At 42.7% G+C, this 27,743-nt stretch overlaps 1 protein-coding gene across 1 annotated transcript in view; it reads left to right on the top strand.

Annotated features, from left to right (window-relative positions):
* The first annotated feature begins 691 nt into the window (after nucleotides 1–691).
* Nucleotides 692–27,743, top strand: part of LOC138505062 (mucin-5AC-like) — a 160,630-nt gene continuing 133,578 nt past the window's right edge. The window contains exon 1 of the mRNA XM_069625387.1: nucleotides 692–3,215. Coding sequence (XP_069481488.1) covers nucleotides 692–3,215 — 2,524 coding nt within the window. The remainder of the gene's footprint in view (nucleotides 3,216–27,743) is intronic.

The raw sequence follows: 27,743 nt of genomic DNA, 5'->3' as shown, positions 1-27,743 counted from the left end.
CTTCCCCGCTGTACCATTGAATGAGTTAGGTCAAAAGCTGGTGTGCAGTGAAACCTTGGGTCTCATGTGTTACAATAAAGACCAGGACTCAGGAATATGCTACAATTATGAAATTGAAATTCTTTGCTGCAGGAATGTGCAAGGATGTACAGGTACAGAAAACACAACCTCAAGCAACACAAAATCTTCCATCTCAACCACACTATCCACAAGCACATCCTGTGTGTATGAAGACTGTGAATGGTCTCCTTGGTACGATGTCAGTTACCCACAACCAGGTCTTACAAATGGAGACTTTGAATCATTTGCGAATTTGATGGCTAATGGATATCCTATTTGTGAGAATCCCAAAGAAGTTCAGTGCAGAGCCAAAAGCTTCCCCTCTGTGCCCCTGAACGAGCTGGGTCAAAAGCTTGTGTGCAGTGAAACCTTAGGTCTGATGTGTTACAACAAAGACCAGGACTCAGGAATATGCTACAATTATGAAATTGAAATTCTTTGCTGCAGGAATGTGCAAGGATGTACAGGTACATCAAACACAACCTCAAGCAACACAAAATCTTCCATACCAACCACACTATCCACAAGCACATCCTGTGTGTATGAAGTCTGTGAATGGTCTCCTTGGTATGATGTCAGCTACCCACAACCAGGTCTTACAAATGGAGACTTCGAATCATTTGTGAATTTGATGGCTAATGGATATCCTATTTGTGAGGAACCCAAAGAAGTTCAGTGCAGAGCCAAAAGCTTCCCCTCTGTGCCCCTGAATGAGCTGGGTCAAAAGCTTGTGTGCAGTGAAACCTTAGGTCTGATGTGTTACAACAAAGATCAGGACTCAGGAACATGCTACAATTATGAAATCGAAATTCTTTGCTGCAGGAATGTGCAAGGATGTACAAGCACAACCAGTGCAACCTCACCCTCTACAACAACCCCCATCACAACAACACTATCCACAAGCACATCATGTGTCTATGAAGCCTGTGAATGGTCCCCCTGGTATGATGTCAGCTACCCACAACCAGGTCTTACAAATGGAGACTTTGAATCATTTGCAAATTTGATGGCTAATGGATATCCCATTTGTGAGGCTCCCAAAGAAGTTCAGTGCAGAGCCAAAAGCTTTCCCGCTGTGCCATTGAATGAGTTGGGTCAAAAGCTGGTGTGCAGTGAAACCTTAGGTCTCATGTGTTACAATAAAGACCAGGACTCAGGAATATGCTACAATTATGAAATTGAAATTCTTTGCTGCAGGAATGTGCAAGGATGTACAGGTACAGCAGACACGACCTCAACCAACACAAAATCTTCCATCTCAACCACACTTTCCACAAGCACATCCTGTGTGTATGAAGTCTGTGAATGGTCTCCTTGGTATGATGTCAGCTACCCACAACCAGGTCTGACAAATGGAGACTTTGAATCATTTGCGAATTTGATGGCTAATGGATATCCTATTTGTGAGGCTCCCAAAGAAGTTCAGTGCAGAGCCAAAAGCTTCCCCTCTGTGCCCCTGAACGAGCTGGGTCAAAAGCTTGTGTGCAGTGAAACCTTAGGTCTGGTGTGTTACAACAAAGACCAGGACTCAGGAATATGCTACAATTATGAAATTGAAATTCTTTGCTGCAGGAATGTGCAAGGATGTACAGGTACAGCAAACACAACCTCAAGCAACACAAAATCTTCCATACCAACCACACTATCCACAAGCACATCCTGTGTGTATGAAGTCTGTGAATGGTCTCCTTGGTATGATGTCAGCTACCCACAACCAGGTCTTACAAATGGAGACTTTGAATCATTTGCGAATTTGATGGCTAATGGATATCCTATTTGTGAGGCTCCCAAAGAAGTTCAGTGCAGAGCCAAAAGCTTCCCCTCTGTGCCCCTGAATGAGCTGGGTCAAAAGCTTGTGTGCAGTGAAACCTTAGGTCTGATGTGTTACAACAAAGATCAGGACTCAGGAACATGCTACAATTATGAAATCGAAATTCTTTGCTGCAGGAATTTGCAAGGATGTACAAGCACAACCAGTGCAACCTCACCCTCTACAACAACTCCCATCACAACAACACTATCCACAAGCACATCATGTCTCTATGAAGTCTGTGAATGGTCGCCCTGGTATGATGTTAGCTTCCCACAACCCGGTCCTACAAATGGAGATTTTGAATCATTCACAAATTTGATGGCTAATGGATATCCCATTTGTGAGGCTCCCAAAGAAGTTCAGTGCAGAGCCAAAAGCTTTCCTGCTGTACCATTGAATGAGTTGGGTCAGAAGCTGGTGTGCAGTGAAACATTAGGTCTCATGTGTTACAATAAAGACCAGGACTCAGGAATATGCTACAATTATGAAATTGAAATTTTTTGCTGCAGGAATGTGCAAGGATGTACAGGCACAGCAGACACAACCTCAACCAACACAAAATCCTCCATCTCAACCACACTATCTACAAGCACATCCTGTGTGTATGAAGTCTGTGAATGGTCTCCTTGGTACGATGTCAGCTACCCACAACCAGGTCTGACAAATGGAGACTTTGAATCATTTGCGAATTTGATGGCTAATGGACATCCTATTTGTGAGGCTCCCAAAGAAGTTCAGTGCAGAGCCAAAAGCTTCCCCTCTGTGCCCCTGAATGAGCTGGGTCAAAAGCTTGTGTGCAGTGAAACCTTAGGTCTGATGTGTTACAACAAAGACCAGGACTCAGGAATATGCTACAATTATGAAATTGAAATTCTTTGCTGCAGGAATGTGCAAGGATGTACAAGCATTCCCATCACCAGCTCAACCTCTACAACAACCTCTAAATTGTCATCTACTTCCATTTGTGTCCATGAAGTCTGCATGTGGTCCCATTGGTATGACACCAGCTACCCTGAAACGAGTGCTGCTGGTGGAGAGTTTGAAACATTTGCAAATATAAGACTCAAGGGTGGTTCTATTTGTGAGGCTCCACGGGATATTAAATGCAGAGCCCAGCTTTTCCCAATAACTCCCATAAGCCAGCTTAGCCAAGTTGTGCAGTGTGACAAAACAGTTGGATTGACTTGTTACAACAATCAGCAGTCATTTATTCCATTTTGCTACAATTATCAGATCCAGGTTTTGTGCTGTGACTTTGTGCCCTGTGAAGCCTCAACACGCTATATGGATACGCCAACAACACCTTGCATGTGCTACGTCAATGGCCTAACCTTCGCATCTGGTAAGAACCTGTCTGCATAGTGTGGGTGAATTATGAGTGCAATGAAAACAAATGTACTTTAAACGTTCAGTCTTCTCATTATGAACTGGAGAGTTTGGGTAAAATACAATCACCCTGATTCATGGAATTATCTGTGCGTAAAACGCAGATTTGCGTGCCATTCTGCCTGAAAATCCCTGTTTGAGGAATGTGGTTTTTCAGGAAGAATGCCGCGCACATCTGTGTTTTACGCGCATATAATTCCATGAATCAGGGGCAATGTGTCGAACGTTGTTTTTTGCCGAGGCTTCATTTTCACATGTGCTTCCTCGGTTTTTTTTGATGGACAAAGGGTTCATTGTTCTCTTTTTAATTTCTAAATATTTGATGATGTAGACCAGTTTACATTTTGACAGTGCAACAGATTTGAGTGTTTTAGTACCATGTTGAAGATCCAGAAAACCAGATTTATTATCTGAAAAAAGGGTATGGCAAAGTGCAGCAACATTTTTTAAGTCGTGAGTCGGATGATACGGAATCTCATTTTCATTTAGCAATTTCAGGCAATTGAGAAATTGCCCGGTTCTGGAGTTTAGTTATTGTTGGTGCCTGTTGGTAGTTTGTGGAGGGAATACAACAACCTCTGTTATCTAATATCAACTTCACTGTCAAAAACATTTTTTAGGTAAATGAAAGACTTTAACCATTAAAGAACAAATTCATGGTTTGTCTTATAAATAAATAAACTGAACAAAAGGCGTGTTGTAAATTGTAACATAATCGTGTACATTATCGCAGGTAACATATATAAAAGAGAAATGGTTTAATTAAGGAATGGCACGTCTGCTTAATGGGCTATCAGTTAATCTAGTGAGGAAGCCCACAATTCCAAGAAGGAAATGCACACCCGGATCTGTTGGTGAAGTCCCAAAGAAAACCTCCTTCTTCAGTGGGAGGATTGAACAGATTTCGAGATCAACTGCCTTAACTGCAAATCTTTCAGAGCTCACTGTGGAACCCATTTTCTATCAATGAGTAATTTGACAGTGAGGAGCCGTTATGTTTACACTTGCTCCCCACTGCTAAATGTTGGTCATTTGCACTGCAGGATGCAGATGTAAAGGGCAAAAGGCTGCGTACAAGCATGTATGCTGCCTTTTGTCCTTCACATTTACCCTTTGCAGTGCAAAGTGAGCACACTCTGCCTGGCATTTTGGTATTCAAGGAAGCATTTACTTTTGTTTGTGAGCACCGCTTGCCATGCTAGCGTGGCAAGCAGTGCTCACAAATGAAATTAATCCTCCTTAACCCTCATCAACATTCCCATAACACTGCTTACCATGTGCTTATGGTAAGCATGGTTCTCTATTGAAATGAAAGCCTCCCCGATGTGCAAGCATGTCGGGGAAAGTTTAATTGTAATTGTACACGCTCCCTGCCATGCTCAAATGGCAGGTGGCATGTACAATGGATTTCTGTGGATCCCGCCTGGTTTATGCTGATGCATAAAGCAGGCGGTCCCCATAGGGATCCCGCATTTGCAGCAGCATGAAAATCCATGCTGGCGCAGATGCGAGAGCATTTGTATGGCAGAGAGGAAGGAGGAGGCGGAAATGCAAATTGCGTTTCACCTCATGCCTCCACCATATAACTGTTTGAAAATTATATGTGGCATGATTGGAAGGCCTTAAAGCCTTATTCGAAGTTTGTATGCCTTTCAATCTCGTTGCAGCTCAGATGAACATGAGCCCCTAAGGGCTTTCATGACAATGAATGGCAGCTGAGCCTCAAAATCACATTCTGGCCGTTAGTTGTGCAGTACTTCACTGGAATAGTTAAAATGTCTTCCAACACACATTTCAGAACCTACATCAGAGACACTTAGGGTGGGTTCTTCCTCTTGATTTTGAAAGTAGTCCTGCCTTCAAGCAGAAATTGAACTATATAAGGATCTGCAAGGTGTAAATGTATTTACAGATCACTCTATGTGTGCTGTGCATGGACACACATACACACAGGCACACACACACGCACGCACAGTTCTATATAGTACATAAGGCACACAGTCTCTAAAGTCTATTACAGGTTTAGGCAGCAGGGAATTAACAATTAAAGTACCTTCATACCTAAGATACATAAGAAAGTTGTCAAGCCTGTATTTCTCTGGGCAGCCACACCACGTGATGAAGTTAGACTTGTGTAGTGTCACGGACGCCTATTAATATGTGGACACGGTAAGAATTATGATTTATATATTTATTGTAAAGGGCATCAATAAGTGTCTACATCAGGCCCCACCGGCTGGCAAATACAGGCGTTGATGTTTGAATCGCCGCATTCTCCTCCGTCACAGGCACACGTCACATTCTGTGTGATGTCCTCATATCTCGTGCGTGCCTGGCTCCCCGCGGCTCCGGCGATACACGTGATGCGCGATACTACACATCTCCCCTTCTTAACTTATCTGATAACACAAATTTAATGTTCAACATATAGAAAGTCTTTTGTTGCTTTAATGTTCCCATACAAAGTCTGTCAACCCACGGGGATCACGAATGACTCTCCCTCTGCTTGATCTGCGTGAGATATCTGTTTTAGGCTTTGGCAAGGAAACACCTTGTAAGTTCTTCTTATTCACTACATCCCTACAACATTCCTCCACATCACTAGGACCACCATTACCATTGACTCTTTCATGACCATCATGTTTGGGCACATTCACTTTAGGTACATCCCATACACATACTCTCTCCATATTCCAAACTCTTCCAACCTCAACCCTCACTGCATGCTTAAACACTTCGACCACTCCGACAGGTTTTGACCACTTGCACGGACCATTTCTCAAGACAGGTGGAAGCTTAATCCTCACCAAACCTCTAACCATTAATGGTGATTTTTTTCCATTACTGCCTATGGATCTATCATGGGCTTTCTTGTTCTTCAATTGCATAGTTCTGATGTTCGCACACACATCTCCAAAATCTTTCTTTATCACAGTCATTCTTTTTATCCAGGATGGTGTCAACTTAGTGTTGGCCTTCTGGCCCCTACTCATTTCAAATGGCGACAAACCTGTAGTACAGTGTGTTGTGAAACGATGAGCATTAATCTTTTGTCTGACAGCTTCTTCCCATCTCACACCATTTGCCCAAGCCCATCTCACTGCATCCTTGAGCACCCCGTTAAAGCGTTCGACCATCTCATTGGTCTGCGGGTGGTATATAGCACTTCTTTTGTGCATAATGGCATTTTCTGCACAAAACTTTTGCATTTCTTTCAAACGGAACTGGACTCCTTTGTCCGTTAATATACTTTTTGGCAAGCCTTCCCTTCCACAGACTTCTGCTAGAAATTCAACTACCATTTTGGCAGTCATGCATGGCTTGATCATGACTTCAACCCACCTAGTCAACAGATCAATGATTACTAGACAATATTGTTGCTTACCCTCACTGCAAATTGGACCTAAAATATCCATCCACAGGTCACCCCATACATTACTTGGGAGGTCTGTAACTACCATGGGGTATTTCTCATTCATACATCCTCTGTCACTCTCTTTACAAAGGATACAATCACGTATAATTCTCTCGATTTGCAGATCATATCCTGGCCACCAAAATTCATCACGTATCCTTCTCTTTGTCTTCACAACACCCTGATGACCCTCATGGGCCAACGCAATGATCCTTTGGCACAGACTTGTGGGTGGAATGATTCTGTCATTTCTCATAATTCTATTATTCTCCACCTTGAGTTCATTTGCAACTTTCCAAAATTCTAACAGCCCATTTTCTTCATACTTGGCTTTGACCAACGGAGTATCACTTAATATGATGTGTCTCAATTTTCTGAATGAAATGTCTGATTCCTCTGCCTCTTCCCATTCCTTCTCCGATATGGATAGATCTTCAATATTAAGTACAACTTCAGATTTCATATCTTCCTCATCATCTATCTCAGAAACATTAGTGAGTCTTGAAAGAAAGTCAGCAGCAGTTTTTCGTGCCTGGTACATACTTCACTACACAGTTGTATTCTTGCAGGAGTATGACCCATCTTTTTATGCGATTCGAAACATTGTCCAAACCTTTGTTCATTATGACGTGGACTAATGGCTTGTGGTCCGCTCGGAACTCTACTTCTGCACCCCAAATAAAATTTTGAAACTTTTCCGCAGCCCATTTGATAGCCAACGTTTCCTTTTCAATGGCTGCATACGTTTTTTCCACCCCTTTCAACAGTCTAGATGCAAAAGCTATCAATCTCTCCTTGCCATCAATCTCTTATGTAACGACTGCACCAAGACCTACATTGCTGGCATCTGTTGTGATGACGGTTTTCTCTCCGCTCTTGAAATTCCTCAATGACGGTGCTTTATTCAACTCATGTTTTATCCACCCAAATTCCTCTTCACATTCCGTATCCCATGCAAAGGACTTCCTCTTCAAAAGTTCTCGGAGTGGAATGGTGTGCATGGCAAAATCACGCATGAATTTAGAGTAGTACTCAGCCATGCCAATGAAAGTACGCACTTCCTCCTTCGATTTGGGTCTTGGCATATTCTCTATAGCATCTAATAGTTGTTTCTTTGGTCGTACTCCTTCAGCCGATATAGTATGTCCTACGTATTCAATTTCACAACAATCAATCTTGCATTTTTCTTTACTTAAAGTCATTCCTGCTTCACGTAGTCTCTTGCACACATGTTGCAGCCTCTCATCATGTGTCCTTTGATCAATAGCGTGTACTAGTATGTCATCCTGGAAACATTTAACACCCTGGTCTTCTGCAAACAGTTTATGCATGATCTTCTGAAAGACAGATGCAGCTGATATGAGCCCAAACGGCAATTTCTTATATTGATATAGTCCACCTGGTGTGATAAATGCTGTCATGCACCTGGATTCTTTATGTAATTTTAATTGATGGTATGCTGAGGTCAAATCAAGGGTGGAGAAATGCTTCGATGGACCAATGGTGGAAACTATTTCTTGGATGTTAGGAAGTGGGTGTCTGTCAGGAATTACACATTTATTCAGCTCCCACATGTCAACACATATTCTCAGTTTCCCCGATTTCTTCCTCAGGATAACTAATGGAGATACCCATTCGCCGGCGTCAATACTTTCTATGACATCCTGTTCTTCTAGGCTCTTTATTTCTTTTCTCATAGATAGAGGAATGCTGCGAAGCTTCTGTGCTACTGGAACACAATCAGGTTTCATCCTGATTTTATGTGAGTACCCTCGCAAACATCCAATCTCATCTTTGAAAACACTTTTCATCACTTCTTCATTGTTCTTTGTCTCACTCATCCTCATGTGTTCTCCTGACTTTTCATTGTCAATGTTCATCACCGATTCATCGGCACTGGCATCTAACTTCACTTTAAGTTTACTTGGATGAGTCCAACTTAATAAGGGAATTCTACCAGCTCTTGTAATGTAGATTTTCCTATTGGCCCTCCTATCTTTAAACTTAAGTGCACCCCAAAACCATCCGATAACATCAATTTTAATTCCACCATAGGCTCTCGTACTTATGTCTGCTTCATGTAAATATTAATGTCTCCTTTTATCCCACATCGCTTGCGGTATCAAGGTGTATTTGGCACCAGAGTCAATCATCATGTGCATATTCACTCCATCTACACACACCATAGCCTTAGGACTTTCCATTTCCTCTTCATGTTCTTCATCCAATATAACAAATACACACTCATCATCACCATCATCGCTGCCATTATCATCGCCAATCCAATTCATGGAGGTATTGTGTGCTCTACAGCATCTAGCATAATGGCCCTTGCCTTTGCACTTGCCGCATATGATCTTCAAAGCTGGGCATTCAGGATTATCCGCCCAATGATCCGTACCATCACATCTAAAGCATTTGTCAGTACTCCTCCTTCTTGGACTGCTTCTTTGTCTTCGTGAAGGAGAACTCCTCCTTCTCGCACGTATCTTGGGTACTCCTTTGCTTTTTCTATCCTCATTCCACAATGGTTTTCGAGTTTTGTCCCAAATGTTCTTTCCACTGACTACATCTATCACTTGGGCTATTGATTCATTATTTTTGTTAGCGTTCATGGTGCAATTGCTCTTTGTGACGTCATGCTTGACTTCAACAGACTGCATTCTGTTCTCTAGTTCTTGAACACATTTCTCAGTATGTTCAACCTCTTTGGCTGTTCTTAAAACTATATCAAGGGGTGGATCATCTTCAGCCCACAGCTTTTCCCTCACCTTGCGGATCCTGCATTCCAGCATAAATTGATCACGTAATCTCTCGTCCAGCTGAGCATTGAATTTGCAGGTCCTGGCCAATTTCCTCAAGATAGTTATGTACTGTTCAACACTTTCACCTTCTTCTTGAACTCTTTTCCCAAACTTGTAACGTTCAAGGATAGTGCTCAATTCTTTTTCATAGTGTTTGCTCATCTTTTTCACTGAGCATTCATATTCATTCAGATCTGCACTTTCTTCCGGCAATAGTTCAGGTAAGTCTTCATATTTTTCTTGCCCAGCTGGTCCTAGGCATTGCAGCAAAAGTGACTTTCTTTTTTCTACGCTTCAGTTCTGGCCGCACACCACCCCCGAGTAGTGCTCGAAGGCTTTAATCCACCTCTTCCATGGAATTGACGGTTCTCCTACGTCTGACAGGAAGAACATGGTGGGTGGAACACCACTGAATGCCATAGCAGACTATAATTGCAAGACTTATTGTTTATTGAACAATGCAGTTCAGCTCTGTTGTGGTTTTTCACTGCAGCAACACAAATCCATGCATCATCAGTGTGAATTGATAATGATTTTCGGTATTATCTTGTTGTGTGCTTTGAAACATTAAATAGGCACCTAATGAGAGGTGCCCTCCTTCAGATTTGTAGTAAGTATATGTTCAGAAATATATTTCTGCACTTAAACCATCTATTCCCCTTCGCTGCTCCTCTATACCTTGCTTTCCATAAGTGTATTATTAAACTTCCCCTAGTGCTCCTCTATACCGTGTATTACGGTCAAATTGAACAGTTGAGATAGGCCGGCTTTAATGAGGTGGAGCTACAATCCGGAAACAGTATGTGGCGGACACTTACTTGCTGTGGCCGCTGCAACGCTAGAGGAAGCGGAGCGGCCTCTGTAGAAAGCGAGTTGCTACTCAGATACCGGGGATCATGCAGTGTGGCCGCTGCAACGCTCGGAGAGGTGGAGCGGTGCGGCCTCTGGAGAGGATGATTGCAGGAACAGCTACCACGGACGCGCGGGTCCTCAGGAGGCGGTGGAGCCTGAATCCTCGTCGCCACTTGTAGTGTCACGGACGCCTATTAATATGTGGACACGGTAAGAATTATGATTTATATATTTATTGTAAAGGGCATCAAAAGTGTCTACATCAGGCCCCACCGGCTGGCAGATACAGGCGTTGATGTTTGAATCGCCGCGTTCTCCTCCGTCACAGGAACACGTCACATTCTGTGTGACGTCCTCATATCACATGCGTGCCCGGCTCCCTGCGGCTCCGGCGATACAAGTGATGCACGATACTACAACTTGTTTTCATAAGGTGAGCAAGGCACCAAAATGATTTACCATGAGCTCAGGAGATAATCACTGGTGTTGGGGCACAGCTTCAGTGATGTAAATCTCTCAGGATGGTGCATGCCTCTTCTAAGTAGCCAACAGCCCTTTCAATTGATTACCCCACCAGAATGTGACTAGTAGCTATATGGAATCTACACACTATTCAAGTGTGGGTCACAGTGAAACACAGACAAGAAGTCTTGGTTGTGGCAAGATTTTGTCATTCTCAAAAAGGTCTGCACTCTCTAGTTTGATTACCCTATCTTGTGGGGCTACCACACAGTGCATCATCTGAATGTCTAGCTTAACCAGAGGATCCAAGTGAATTTGAACAGTCACTAATCCATCATAAGGGTAGGTATAAGCATGGGGCATATTGTTATTGAAAGCAGCAGACAGGGGCACCTGGCGGTGAAGAAGAGGGACATACAGATCCTGCCATTGAGGTTGCTAGTGAACCCGTGTGGGCGCTCTAAGACGATGGGATGGGATGGGAATGCAGAAGTTACTCAAACATCAATGAAAAGATAGACTCAGGAAGTTGGCAAAATTTACGCTGTTTTATTAACAATTATTTAAACAGGCAGTACATCAATGGACGTCTCTTAGCAAGGAACCTAAACTGGATTGGGCTTGGTCTATGTGAAACATCTACATATACTTTCCATGGGGTGTGTGGTTATGATTGGTTCTCTATCATCAGGTGGGCAACTAAGCCTTCTAGTGAAACTCATCTTCATCATCATAAAATACAGGATGATTTATTGGTTCACAAACTACAGACCTCTTTCATACTTGGTCCTCTATAATTGGTTGGCACGCTTGTACCCTTCTAGAATATTCCACTTGCTAGCAGCACGCATGCTGGTAACCCAGGTGTTGGTGGGTTAGGCTTGACCATGCCTCCCCACCCAATTAGCCCAACATCTACCATCACTCTTACTTTCTGTCATTCAATTCGCCTTTGAACCTGGCCTTGCAAGCCTCACAACTCCTGGTAATAAAAATGGAGTGTGAGCATGCTCTCATCTTCTCACCTCAACGTTGTCTGCCCAAGTCCATTTCCATCTAGGTGACTGGAGACCACTTTTCGAGCTTCTTCTCTGCAGTTAATGGTTTTAAAACTAATAAAACTTGGCGCTCATTGTCTTTTTGCTGTACCTTGGCAGGGGCTCAGCATGTCTCTTGAATTCATTGTATCTCTTGAAGCTCGTCAACCAGTTCTCGGCTGCACTGGTCTTTTGACACTGGGCCAACAAAGCCCTCTTGGATTCTTTCTTGCGCGTCAGCTACTTTTATAAACTGGCCCACACTTTCAGCTTCTCCTGCTCATGGGGTCTCAGTTTGCTCAAACATGATTTGGAACATCCATTTTTCTTATGCATACATATACCTTGGTACATCGCCGCAATCTATACACTACGTATAGCCAGCCTTTATGATTACTGAGTCTAGTTGCGTTTCCAGCATCTGTACAGTTATAAAATGGTTTGCATTTTCTTCTATGCTCTTCACACGTGTAAGCTTCATTTTGCATGTGAACATTTACTCGATTCTTACTTTGTCATCAAATTCTATATGTTCTTTTTACTTTCTCTTCTGTTATCATCTTCTCGGAGTGTCACTTTACGTCATGTGATGTCACCAGTCAGCTTTTTCGACCATCTTCTCTCACTCTGCAGGGATCTTCCCCAAGAGACTGCCAGCTCTTCGTGGATACATAACATGGTTTTCTCAATGGATACCTTGCTTCAAAGGCTGCTCGTGTTATCTGCATCATTACAGGCATCTTGCTTGTTACTATTTCCGGTTCCCAACATATAGGCAATTTAGGCGGCAGGACTTCTGGTATAGGCTTTTGGCTCCTCCTCTACATTCCCCCTTCTGGTTGATTCATTGACCACTCTCTCACCTGTCTCCACATCTAGACATTCTATCTTGAAAAAGTGCATCTTTGGGGTCCATATCTTCATCACACCCTTCAAAGATCCTGCTGATTTTACATGTTCCTCAATACTCCAAGTCATAAACTGGCATTGTTCACTTGGACAGCAGTAGATCTGTCTTCCCACATACTTCTTGTTGCCTCTTGGATAAAGGAACTTTGTTCCTTCAGGTGCATGGATACTGGCCTTTATACAGTCTTTGGACTCTTCATAGGTCAGTTCCTTAGGTTACAGCCCAGATTCAATATCAATCATAATCTTAATTCCTACTGCTTTCTTCATTGTCTTCTTGCACTGTGTGATTATCATCCTGATCACACATAATCCAAGCATTATCATTACTAGTAATTCTCCAAGAAACTTGAAAATGTTTGCCATCCACTGTGGAACCCATGAGATGATCGATGCAAAACAGCTATCATCTGCAGTGTCTTCTACTTCATCTTCCATATTTGTGTGTAACTTCATCAGCATCGTTATGGCCTCTGTCAAGGTCTCATTCTTGTCTTCGCGAGAAGGTATGAATGTGCAACATGATTCTCCGATTTTGGCACAAACACCTCCATCCATTCCTGTGATGATGTCCAGGACATATCTATTCTGGAGTGTCATCAGTCTTATAGCTTTCAGCTCTTCTTTGATCGCGTTGAATCCCTTTATGGTAGTGTTGATTGTCTGCAAACGCTCCCATCTGGTTATTTGTAATCATTTAGCATTTGCCATCGTCTGGATCCCTGGCATAAAGATAGTCGTGAATACTGATGCATTCTTGCTGAACAACCTTTGCTCATGTGGAATAGCATTAAAAGCTTCTATTGACTTGGCTGAGAAACAGTTCTCCCTCTTTGTTCCATTGAGAAATCCAAGTGACCTCTTCTTCCTTAGATGAACATCAGCCTTTGGAAACACTCCAATGTTCAAGTCACTTCTCGGAATCACTAATTATGGAACATGAATGATCACTATAGAACATAGTGCTCCCCAATCTCTGGGTAGCTTCATATAAGCTCTGGATCAAAGATTTGTCTGCATTGTTGATTCTCTCCAACTTTTCTTGTGCCATTGATTTGGAACCACAGTTCTGCACTTGCTAAGGGCACTATCTGCACTGGGCCTCCTTTATCTTCAGCCCAGGTCAGTAGCTTTGCAAGTCATGGCCAGAGAGGTTTACATCCTGTTTCCAGGGATCTATAACTGGTTTGCAATGCATCCTTCTTCCTCATCATCGATAGAGTCTGCACATGCTGAACTACTTCGTGTTGACTTGCTTCCGAATGAATGGTGAGGGTGGATCGGTCTCACCACCATACGAATTAACATTGCCCAAGTGTATCCAGGCATGCCTTTTCTGTACTTTTACTGCAAAGGGAGTAATGTTCTCAATGAGATAGGAACCAACAAATCGGGGCTCGTGCCACTTCCTAGTGAAATTATGGACTAGTATTGGGTCTCGCAAAAATAATCTAGGTACAGGTAATTGTTCTTGTAGTAGGATTGCTGGATGTTCTTCGGTTGCATCCTGAGACCGACACCCCTTGCTTCTGTATTGATCTGAAATGACAGAGATGCAAGTGGTCATACATGTCAAATAAACACGTATCTCATTTCCTAACATTTCTGCTGTCTTCTGGGTATCACTTCTATTCCTAGATGGAGGAGTCAGAGGCATTCTCATTCACCTCCCTGTTACTAGTTCATGGGGAGTGAGGTGGTGGTCCTACCCAGGCTGATTCCTTAATGCAGATAATGCTAGGGGTAGGCAATACAGCCATCCCTTCTTCAGTGTCAATTTCAATTTTGCAATTCTCTTTTTGAGAAGACTGTTGAGTCTCTCACATATTCCGTTCATTTGCAGGTGATAAGCAGAAGAAAATGTACGTTTTATATTCAATAACGAGCTAATCTGTTTGAACAATTAATTTTCAAAATGTGGACCATTGTCAGATCTCAGCACCTCACATATTCCCCATCTAGGAAATACTTCTCATACTAAAACCTTCGCTGTGCAAGTGACGTCAGGATGTGTGCATGAACTAGCTTCAATCCATCTCAAAAAGGGGCACACTACCACTATCATATACCTATATCCACTACATACCTGCAGCATATCAACATAGTCAATATGTAAATGCTGAAAAGGACCATTCGCTCTGGGATCACTCCCCTATTGTTCGCAATGTGTGCCCAGCAGTAAACCTTTGGCATATGATGCAATTTACTACATTAAATGCAACATGTTCTAACGGGTTCAGTATGAACCAGTCCTCCGCTATAGTAGCTGCAAGGTTTTCCCTAGTTACATGTGCAGGGTAGTGCCGCTGTTAAAGCACTACCTTTAGCATTACTGCCTTTCCAGTGCTGTCTTGCCGCTTTAAGGCTTCAGTGGGGGATAAGCAACATCCCCTCCTTTCCCAAAATTCCTTCTCATCTTGTGAAGCATTGCCTTGAATTTCCATCAACTGTGTTTTCAGTAAATGATTAAATCCCTCTTGCATTACCTTAGTCATAGTCACCCCACCCTTTATATCAGGAGTGTCGAAACATATGAAGAATCTGCAATCCTTTTGTCTTCTTCGTCCGTGGCTTCATTTCCGCGCAAAATAAAATCAGTTATTTTAGTATGTGCAGCGCATTTAACTATTGCAATGGCTGCTGGGAGCTGTTGTGCCTTAATAAGCCTGTCCAATAATACAGTGTGTTGCACTGGTGTGCCATCCACTTGGAGGTAGCCCCTTCCTTTTCCAACCCGCTAACCCTGCGGGCATGGTCGACATCACATAGGCAGAGTCTCTTCCTCCCCTTCGTATTTCTCAAGCGCAATAATAAGCACCACCAATTCTGCTGCATGTGCTAAAAAATAAGATGACAACCTTATGCTTGCCACAACTTCAAACTCTCCATTTGCTCTGTATCTCACTACAGCTGAACCAGTTCGCCTTTCTCCTTTAATTTGATCGATTTTTCGATGACCCATCAATAAAGAGAATCTCCCCTACTGACAACACTTTTTCATTTACACACGGTATGTCATTATATGACTCTTCATAACTGGCGAAATCATGCACATATTCGCCCTCTGCCACGGGCTCGGCTACAAATGTGGCAGGGTTCACTATCCTGCATTTGCCTATCTTATTTGCAGGATTCGATATAACCACTTCATAAGCAGATGCTCTCAGAATGTTAACGTACCCTTGGGTTTTTCCAAAATTGCAAATGAAGCATGCTCAACAAATAAGGTCATAGAACACTCCATCACTATGCTTGCAGCCTTGCAAACTTCTCAGTGGTGGATGTGGCTGCTGCCAGCGATTGTTCGCAAGGAAAGTGTCCTCTCATAACTGGAGCTAGAATCCCACTGTAATATGCCAGAGGTTTATACCCCAGGGTAGTCCACTGTGTAAGCAATACTGTCATAACTGTCACATTTGTATACGAAATTAAGTAGAACTCTTCAGAATAATTGGGAATCCCTAAAACTGGAGCCGTGCAAATTGCTTTCTTTAATTCATCAAATTCTTCCTCCATTTCCTCAGTCTATTCTATTTCATCATTACTTCCTTGTGCCTTTTTTAATGCCTGCAAAAGTGGTCTTGCGTATGAACTATAATCAAATATCCATGCTCTAACATAGTTACATAATCCCAAAAACTGTTGCATCTGCTTTATTGTGTGCAGCTTTGCTGTCTTCATAATTGCCACTGCTCTTTTAGGTGTGACCTTTTTTCCCTCATGTGAGATCAACTGGCCTATGTACAGCACCTCCTTTGGACAATAGTGTAATCTCTCTTTGTATCCCTTGTCTGCTAGGATAACCATGAACTGTATGGAGTCTTCTCTGCACTCATCTTCTGTCGTGCTGCAAACTAAAACGTCATCTACATGCTGAAACACAACACTTTTCCATTTTAATTCAATATTGCCTCGGTCCATCTGGAGGACCCTATTAAAAATCAATGGAGATTCACAATACCCTTGAGGTAACCTTGTGCTTTTCAGCTTAGTCTGATTAAACGTAAACAACGTCAAATCTTGAGAGTCCTTATGCAACGGGATTGAAAAAAACACATTTTTTAAGTCGATCACTGCGAAATATCGTGCCTCAACAGGGATACTACATAGTATCGTCGCAGGATTTGTAACAAGAGGAAACTCTGCCTCTACAATGTGGTTAATTGGCCTCATGTCCTGAATTAAACGCCATGACCCACCTTTCTGTTTTTTCACAGGATACACTGCGGTATTGCACAGATACTCTGACATCACTAGAATACCATGTTTCATTAATGCTGAAATAGTCTTAAAAATACCTTCATCTGCCTCTCGAGACATGGGTTACTATCTTGCTCGAGGTAAAATTTCTCCTGGCTTCAGTTTAATCTAAACTTCTCCCCCCTTTAATAGGCCTACATCATATGGGACAGTAGTCCATAACAAGATTAGCAGTTTTTCTAAGTCCTCGTCAAAATAGTCTGGACATTGCCGCACTATCATCATTCGCTGTGGGACCTCTCTTTTCTCTATTCTGATCCAATAAGTAATATTCATTTCAAATATCAACTCATCGTCTGCTGGATCATCTTTAAACAACTCCTCATCTGTGATATTAGTCAATCTGTGCCCTTCCCCAATAGCTATCACTGTTCTCCAAGGCCTGCCCTCATCCCAACCTTCAAGCATGGCTCATTCCCCTCGTACTACAGCTGCAACTAGTTCTAGCGGGATGTATCATCTCCCCTCTTAGTCCATAGGTATCTGTGGTCTAAAAGGGAAACTCATCAGGTAGTCTCATAGTCTTTCCGCTAAGACGTGCAACTATGTTAACAAAATGCATATCCCATCCAGAAAAACTTCAGGTTCATGGTGGCCCTCCTCGCAGACCCATATGCCCTTAAATGCCATTATACATTCGCCCATGTTTAAGTAGTGTATTCCAGGAGTGGAACACACTATGCCATCATCAGTAAACAAAATTGTCATGTTAATCTTTGTCATCAAATCTCTCCCTAGAATATTGGCTGGTGTTTGCCGCGAATACAATAAAGGCACAGACATGTCTTATCTCCCACAGAAATTGGCAATTCATCAGTAAAAGGAACTCTACTTGTAGCTCCAGAGAAGCTCTGAACATTCATGGGATTTCCCAATAATGGAAATTTTCCCTCACGTGCACATGAGCGAGTTGCACCCCTGTCTACTAAAAAAGAAAAATATTTGCCTCCTATTGATACATTAACCCTTGGTTCCTCTTGGAGGTCTGGTGTTACCGATAGTACTGAACACATCAAGTTGCCCTATGAGCTGTCCTATTGTGGATATATACTCATCCCAGTACCTGTGAAAGGACTCCCTCCCGTCACAGTAGCACCTCCCACTCTAGGTGTCATTAACTGTCCCGTGTTTGCATTCTGTTGTATTTGCATGGGTGCTTGTTGTGACTGTCCTTGCGGTGGACTAAATGGTACATGCTGTAATTGCTGTGCTTGTTGCATTTGCGGAGCTTGCTGCTGATACACTGTCTGATCTTATGCAAACCCATTTCTAACTTGAGCGCTATATGCCAGAGGGTAAGCTGTCCCCCCTCTTGAAAATTACCCATTCCGTACATACACTTGACTTCCACACATACATGCAATGTGGCCTGTCATGCCACACGTCCAACATTCAAGAGGCGCTCTTCTAATTTACCCTCCTTGCATATTCTGGTTGTCATTCTGCACATTCTGAACGTTATTTTGATTAGTCTGAAAACCCCTTCCTCTGAATCCCATTCCTCGGTCTCTTTGCACAAACCCATTTCCTCCTTGATCTGTATGCCGCTGGTGATTCACCTGCGGTACACCCATAGGCTGCTGCATTCCCAGCCCTTCTACACTTGTCAAAACCACCCTTTCTAAAGAGTATGTTGACAATTTCTTCTGAACTAGCTTGGCTTCTTCAAGCTTCCAAGCTTCTTCCCATTTTTTATTCTTCTCTTGCAGCAGTGTACAATGATGCACTATAGTCAACTGTATTTCTGCCCACTGTTTTGATTCCATACCCACTAATTTCTTGAGCTGCCTCTGCACTTGGTCTGGCAGTCCTTGACATAAAATGTGGTAAAATACTGCCACTGAATTCCCCCAAGGCTTGCGAGACTCCAAGGTCCACCGTTCCTGAATACTTTGAATGTAAGCAAGCAGATCCTGTCCTTCTTGCATCTTAAATGCCATAATTGCACCCATATCTTAGGTGTCAGGATACTGCACACTCAGCGCTCTCCATATGTCTGCCCTACAATTATTGAATGGCACTCCATCATGAGCTGTATTCTGTGCTGTGACACTGGAATAACCTATTTGTGTCCAAATGTCATCAGCCCTTTCCCCAAGCATTGTTGCTAGGAGACCCTTAATGTCCCCTATAGCTAAAGTGGTTCCTCCTGTCATTTCTAACTCATAAATCAATTTTCCGCACCCATCGTTAAACTGGGAAGTTTACATCTTAAATGATACTTATCCATCTGTGCCCATGGGATATACTGTGGCCTAGCTCCTGCTTTCTCTAATAAGGGGTACTGCGTACACCCAGCTCCACACTTGGCTCCCATTGTATGCCTATCCATAGCAGTGACAATGATTCTGCATTGCCTTCTTCCTGGCAATGACCTTAATCTGCCCACATATGGTGTCGATTCTCCTCTCTCACTATGCGCTCGTCCTTTGGGGTGCTTGGGATATGCTATTGGATAAGGTGTCCTATCCTTAGGTTATTCAAAATCTGACCATCTCACTTCGTTGTCTAACAGTGTGCATCCCTCAGGACCAAATGCATCTTCTCCCTCCTCCTCACAGAAGGTTTCCCTGTCTTCATCTGACATATCTAGTCCCCAACTAGTATGACCCTCTTCCCTTTCATCTCTTTCCAATGTCAGCCTGTCTAATGACAGGGCTCGATGTTCGGAACTAAACAGGCTTCCTTTGTTGCCTCGCGACTGAGCAATCATAGATCGATCTTCCTTTCCCTGGCTTCCCGATTCACCATTAGTTCTCATCTCCTGATAAATGTTATCAATTCTGTCTCTGATGCTTCCTATCTCAAAACATTCATCTAGGTTTACCCTAGATGGTCCTGGCATTGCCTCCTTTAACGGAGCAAACTCCTCTAGTCTTAGTTCACATGGTTCTGCCGCTGCCCCCTGTGGCAGAAGAAACTTCTCTATATGGCTCCATGATATTGCTGGACATGGTTCCAATAAACCCCTTAGATTATATTTAATGTTGCGTTCCCTTTGTCTCCTTTTTTGTTCCATTTCTTTGTCTAAATCCCTTTGTTTTTTTGCTTTCCATCTAACCCTTCCCTCCTCTCTTCTTTTCTCTTCCCTTCTTTCATTTGCTCTACACACTTCCTCATCTCTTCGTCTTTGCATTCTCTTATCCCACAATTTCTGTTCTTCTTCCTCTTCTCTCTTCTTTTCTGTCCTGTCCTGTTCTTGGAGTGCTCTCTGCCTGTTGTTACTTTCTTTGTTCCTCCACCCATTCTTCCTTTCTTTGTTGTTCCTCCTGATACATTTGTTCTCACCGTTGCCTATTCTTTCTTTTATTCTCATCTTCCTTCAACCTTTTTTCTCGTTCTCTGTCTTTTTTATCTTGCTCGGCATTGTCTTCCCCCTGCCTAACTTCATCAATACTTTTCCCATCAAGCTTGAGCAATATCTGTCCACCCATCCATTGGTTCTGCACGAACGTTATCTCGTTAACTTTATCATTTTCTCCTTTCCATCTCTTAATCTCTCGTTCTATATCTGCGCTCACATTTAATTGTTCATTTTTCTCCTTCTTGTTCTGCAAAGCCTTAAAGATTTGTTCCTTTTGCTTACGCTCTTCTGTACTGTCACCACTGCTATATGCAGATGGCTCATATATCAAATTACTATACCCTATTGCCGCTTTCAGTTTTCTCAACCGATATAGTACTATTTCTTCTGTACTATCGCCATTTATTTCCGACGGAGTAGGGGGAATAGAAGGCTCAACATCCTTCTCCTTGCTCTAGTTAGGCATCCATTCCTCAGAGGGCGGATCCTCTCGCACCTCCTGGTACATCTTCCAGAACTCTAAAATAGCTAACATTTTCTCTAGCTTATTTCCGGTGACCGATGTGTGCAAGTATGTGGTCATGTGCTTCAATACTGCTTTTGACAGTGATCCCCTTTGTGGCCACGGCATGAACACCTTATATGCAGTGCCATTTACCCATTCTGCACTGTACTGTTTGATCTTGGGCATGTGTTTTGGCAAAGTTTTACACATGTGCATCAGTGGTGTGACTTCTCCCATTTTGACAAGTCTCAATTGACTATCTATATTTACCAGCGTTTACACAAAATACGATTCAAGAAATAATAAAATATGAGCGTGTGCCACACTTGCCGCTCAAGCCTTTACTTCTCAATACATTCAATCTACCCTTTGGTCAGCAAATCGACCCTTCGGTCGGCGCCAACAATAACTCTAGATAGATAATACCCTTTTACCTCTATTCAACACAGCCTATTCTTTCCGTCTCTCCCAATGCTCCTTCAAAACATAAAATTCACAAACAGACAAACTAGTCCACTCTCACATGCACGTCATGACACCTCTTTTCACTTAGCCTCGAAAATACTCCAACGGAGTATGAATTGTCTTCTTTCGCAGACCTGTCTGCGTGTCGCCTAATTTTATCCACTTGGATTTTAAGACAATACCTTCTGTGCTCCTTGAGCAAGGACTACGGGCTTTCAGACGCTATACATCTCACTTTAACACTTTATCATATACTATGCCGTTCCTCGTCATACACTAAAATAACCCCATTACTTTATATTACCATAATCTCATTCCCACAGTTTGCCACTCTCCTTAGCCTACTCACCACTCGTGTTTCAGCTCTAGGCCCTCGGTATCGTCTCCACTCCTTCAATCCGGCCACTGTAGACTTCAGTCCACTCGGCACCTGTGGAAACCAGGAGGGATTTCTTCAGAGAGGGACTCATCCTACCTGTAACTTCTTTACTTGCAAGCTTGACTATTTTGGCCGTCCTCCAAAGGAAACTTCACGTCCTTCCAGCTAGTAGATGGCGGAGGGTATAGGATTATCTGAAAATCTCGAGTCTACTAGCCCAATGGATCTTTTATCTAACCATCTGACCAGCTACCACTTAAACCCGTGTGGGCCCTCTAAGACGAAGCAACGCTCTTATGGGATGGATGGGGATGCAGAAGTTACTCAAACATCAATGAAAATATCGACTAAGGAAGTTGGCAAAAGGTATGCTGTTTTATTAACAATTATCTAAAACAGGGAGTACAATGAACATCAACGGACGTCTCATAGCAAGGTCTCTCCAAAAAACATAAAAAAACACACTTAAATAGTAAAAGTTTGTCATCACTGAGGTCACACTACGTGGCAAACTGTAAAATTTAAACTGGATTGTGGTTGGTCTATGTGAAACATCTACATATACTTTCTATGGGGTGTGTGGTTGTGATTGGGACTCTTATAATCAGGTGGGCAACTAAGCCCTCCTCTAGTGCAACTCATCTTCTTCGTCATAAAATACAGGATGATTTATTTGTTCACAAACAATAGGGCTCTTTGATACGTGGCCCTCTATAATTGATTGGCATACTTGTACCCTTCTGGAATATTCCACTTGCTAGCAGCACTCAAGCTGGTAGCCCAGGTGTTGGTGGGTTGGGCTTGACCATGCCTCTCCAGCCAATTAGCCCAACATCTATCATCACTCTTACTTTCTGTCATTCAATTAGCCTTTGAACATGGCCTTGCAATCCTCACAACTCCTGGCAATTAAAAGGGAGTGTGAGCATGCTCTCATCTTCTCGCCTCAACGTTGTCTGCCCAAGTCTATTTCCACCTAGGTCACGTGACTGGAGACCACGTTTCGAGCTTCTTCTCTGTATTTAATGGTTTTAAAACAAACTAATAAAACTTGGCACTCATTGTCTTTTTGCTGTACCTTGGCAGGGGCTCAGCCCGTGTCTTGAATTCATTGCATCTCTTGAAGCTCGCCAACCAGTTCTCAGCTACACTGGCAATTTGACACTGACGCAGGGGCTAGTGTAAAGAGAGAAATCCCTGCCACGAGAAGAACAAACGTTTTGTTCATAGACATCATTACAGCAACTATTCACGATGTGCATCTCCAACTCAAAGGATGCACAAGGGTGTTTTCCATCCACTTAAATAGCCCACGAGGAAACTAATAGATATCACTATAGCAATTTTTTGTGAAGTGCCTCTCCAAATCAAAGGATGTACAAAGGGTGTTTTTCACCTAACTAAATGAGTCCCATATAAAGACACACAGCCTGATACGTCAATTCCTGAAACTAGATACTGGATATTACTGTTGAATACCAGGTATTCTAAGCTCAGATGTCCTAAATTACAGCATATGGACAACAGATTATTGAATCTATTAATGGGGAACGAAACTAATCTTCCAGAATCACTAACCTATGTCCTGAAGTGGCCCAATATTACCTTTAATGACTATCCCAGACAAAGGTGGTACTTTTCAAGAGGCCGAAACATATGTCGACGGAAAAGGGAAATCCAATGTATTTCTCCTGTGTCATTTATGCATACATAACCACCTGTTATGCTTGAAGAAGATTCAAATTTTGATTTACCCTGTTATTGTATACATTCTTCGTATGAATGGTATGAATGATGATCAAAAGATCTAATGTTGAAAGGTTTTTTAACATGTTTTTTAGGAACAATTATTAAAGAGAAATGTATTTTGTATGAAAAACCTGGTGCTTAAATAATTGTCCTCACCTAGGTGTTGGTTCTATCTATTAATAAGGTAGCCCCTCCACACCCCATCCTGTTGCACATACAGGACATCTAGAGAGGGTTAGTCAATCTGTTACTGTTTCTTAATATATGCCATTTGACACTGGGCCAACCAAGCCCTCATGGATTCTTTCTTGCTCGTCAGGTACTTTTTTATACTGTGCCACACTTTCAGCTTCTCGTTCTCATGGGGTCTCAGTTTACTAAAACATGATGTGGAACATCCAGATTTCTTATGCAAACATATAGCTTGGCGCATTGCCACAATCTATTCACTACGTATAGCCAGCCTTTATGATTACTTAGTCTACTTGCGTTTCCATCATCTGTACAGTTATAAAATGGTTTGCATTTTCTTCCATGCTCTTCACACGTGTAATCTTCATTTTGTACGTGAACGTCTACTCGATTCTTACTTTGTCACCAAATTCTACATGTTCGCTTTACTTTCTCTTCTGTTTTCTTCTTCTCTGTGTGTCACTTTACGTCATGTGACATCACCATTCAGCTCTTTCGCCGATCTTCTCTTGCTCTTTAGGATCTTCCCCAAAAGACTGCCAGCTCTTCGTGGATACATAAAGAAAGGTTTTCTCAATGGATACTTTGCTTCAAAGGCTGCTCGTGTTATCAGCATCATTACAGATGTCTTGCTTGTCACTATTTCCGGTTCCCAACATATAGGCAATTTAGGGGTGGGACTGCCGGTAGATGCTTTTGGCACCTTCGTTACACTAGGAATTACTCCCTCTGCACACAGAGTTAAATGCCAACTGTACCAGCCTGCTTGCTAAATACACTGAGTTTACAGGCAGGGCATTGTTTTGCGGCTCGCAGAAGTTTCCGATTGTGTAATACATAACCTCTGTAATACTGGTAGTCCTGACCTAGAGGGGATCGCACAACTCATATCATTCCACCCCTGTTGGCCTGTTACCAGCATTGGGTAACATTGCAGTTTTTCTTTGTCACAGCTATATACACACTCAGACTATTCCCCATATGGGGAAGGGACAGAAGCAGAAATATGTACATACTGAGAGATATAAGAATACACAGCAGGGCATGACTTCCACCTTAACTTTGCAAACAATGCAGGTGAAAATATAGTCTTTCTCTGAGATGCCAGTAAATGGCTGCTTGTGCCTTTCTGACATTTGCGTCAAGGCCTAAGATTAATACGATCTTCATCTTAATTACTCTGCTTGCAGAAGCTACTAACATGAAATCGTTTTTATGGTTAGCAGTTTCAAACCACAGAGAGGATAGACCCATGCAGATATTTGAAAAGCTGTGCCTAATAAAGATACATTCCACTGATGGCCTGATTTAGAGCCTGTGCTAAATATATTGTGAAAAGCCGACATTCTCTCTACAGTTTCCAACACCATCATTCTGAGATGGGTGGACATTTTGGAGGGGAAATGTCATGCTGTCCAGCAGCAAAATCTGGGAAACATGTGCTCCAGTAGCTTAGCGAGCATTTCTCAAAAGACTGCAACTTTTCTAATTCAAGAAAGGTTTCTTAAACTTTCATTGAACTAGAAAAGTGGTGCTGCCGTCTGAGAAATGCTGTGTACATAATTGGAGAAAATGTGCTGTGGAGTTTAAGGGACCCTCCCAGGGTACCGTTAATGTACGCCTCTTTTGGCTGGTGCAGGAAGGGTGTTCTGGTCTCTGAATACAGTCCTTGCCAGCCCCTTGCATATGAGGTGGTTGGCAAGGCTGTTGCCATGCCGTAAATCACGACTACTTTGCAGGAGTGGCAGGCTTCGTTTATTGCCGCCACACCTGTAATACATCGAATGCATGTCTTCATGGAAAAGTGTTCACAGCACTTTTCCATTATTACATCATAGAAAAGTGTCTCACAACATTTTTCCATTATTACATCATGGAAAAGTGTTTCAAAACCCTTTTCCATTATTACATGGACCTCTCAATCAGGCCCTGAGTGAGGCTGTTCTCTCTTTGTTGAGAACAAACCACAATGAGCTATTAGTAGTTATACATAGCTGTTTTTTGTCATTAAAGGGTCGACCCTCTCTGAGTCTCTATACAGGAACTGCTTTCAGGCTAATCTTAATTGAAAAAGTGAATTCCTATCCGCACCATGAAATCCCCAAAAACTCTTAGCAGAGCTGAACGTGCGATGCAGTGTTGTATTGGGAAGGTGGTAGCAGGAATGTAGTCATTGGGCCTCATTATAAGTTTGCCGGTCCGGTAACAACGGTACCTGTAACCTTGCTGATACTGTTGTTACCGGACCCGCACACTACTAGGACTGGCCTGGCGGGCGTACCAGCGACCGCGAGCAGAGCATGTCAGATGCACCGGCACCATTCTGAATGGCACCGGTGCATTCGACCTCCCCATTCCCATTGAGCCCAATAGGGCTCAATGGGAATGGGGAGCATTTTTTTCCGACGCCCGTGAATGGGCAATTACCGGGTCCGGCAGGGCCGTATTGGCTCAGTAATTGCCCATTTGCGGGTGCCAGAAAAAATTGCAAGTCAGGGGGCAGCCTGCCGGTTTTACTGGCAAGGCTACCGCCCAACTTGTAATGAGGCCCATTCTGTTTACAATCATTTACGTGTGACAGATGGTTTTGTAAAGGGTGCAGGACCATCCATGAAATTAGTGCTGAATGAAAAAAAGTAACCTAATATATGTTCCTGAGTTTGAAACAACACAGTGGATGGGCTATCTAATGTGCAAACCTCACCAATAGGGATGCCTGAAGTGGAAAAGGGACTGAGGACTTCATTGCACAATTGTTAATCCAATGGGCAATGAGGAAGGAATGTGAAATAACTGTAGGAAATGAAACACATTCATACTGAGACGTGGTAATGGGAAATGTAATGCACACGACAGAATGACTGCAAACCCAAGCCAATTACTGACTCAAAAGTTGCTAGTCAAAAAATTTAAATGAATTGTCAGAATACAGTGCAAGGTATGTTCCAATAATATTCTTCATAGCAGAATATCATACAAGGTAAATGCAAATGATACACAAGGCAGTTACTATGCAGGGTAATTCCAAATAGTGTACAGTAAAGCAGAATACTAGCAGTTTACTCTGGCATGGGAAGATCATATGAAGGTAGTATTTACACAGTTCAATGGGAACAATTTTAATTCAGGTTAAATATTAAACAGAAGGAATACATGTAGACATGTTCAAGACGCACAGGGGAAATTCTGTAGACAACGAAAACTGAAACTTTTTTTTAATGTTTATTGGTTGAACTTATTAAACTATGAGTAATTTAACCATTTACATTAAAACACTGAAACACATCCTTCGACTCTACATAAGCATAAGGAAAGAAGACAAAACGAAAAAGCAAAACAACTAGACCAACAATGTCTACAATGTTCACATTCCTCCCTTTGGAAATCCCAGGTCTATTAACAAACACCATTTTAAAAAGCATTCTCCATATTAGCACACAATTTGACAGAAGTGATTTCAACCCTCCTCTGCCTTGACGCACAAATATAAGTTCTTATAAAGCGACAAGGAGCTGCAGAGCTCTATGGTTATTCCCTCATCATCCAACTCATTGCCAGCATGCCCTTCCCTGAGGAAACCTCCTTTGCCGGTTCTAGCACTGCTTCAATAAATTGCAAGACTGCCAAACAAAGGGCCTCATTCCGAGTATGGCGGTAGGGGGTTAATGGCACCGGTAAGGATGCCGGTGCCGTTAACCCCCTACCGCCACATTCCGAAGTCCCTTAGCGGGTCCCACCAGGAACGGCTGGTCTAACCAGCCGTTCTTAGCGGGACCCGTTAAGGGACCAGGGAGCAAATAACGGGCCCGCTAATGGCCCTATGGGGGCTCAAAAGAGAATGGGGAATGGTTTTCTGAATGGCGACTTAACGGGTCCTCCAAGGTTGGAATGACCCGGTAAGTCCCCATTCAGAGACACCGGACCCAGACCCGGGATGGGAGGCAGCCATGGTGCTCATAGCACCATGGCTACCTCCAAACTCGGAATGACCCCCAAAGACTTATTCTCTCTCCCATCAATGTCCATTCCCACCACTGTAAGTCCAATGTTGTCAATCTGAAGTCCCTATGGGTTTGCAAGTAATTAGTATGTAAAACATTTAGGGCAGTGCATGAGGCCACCAGATGTCGGAGAGTTTCTGCTTCCCCTGG

The sequence above is a fragment of the Ambystoma mexicanum genome, chromosome 11 (assembly GCF_040938575.1).
Source record: "Ambystoma mexicanum isolate Mex_15411 chromosome 11, UKY_AmexF1_1, whole genome shotgun sequence".
NCBI lineage: Eukaryota > Metazoa > Chordata > Amphibia > Caudata > Ambystomatidae > Ambystoma > Ambystoma mexicanum.
This window is presented reverse-complemented; position numbering and strand designations above follow the sequence as displayed.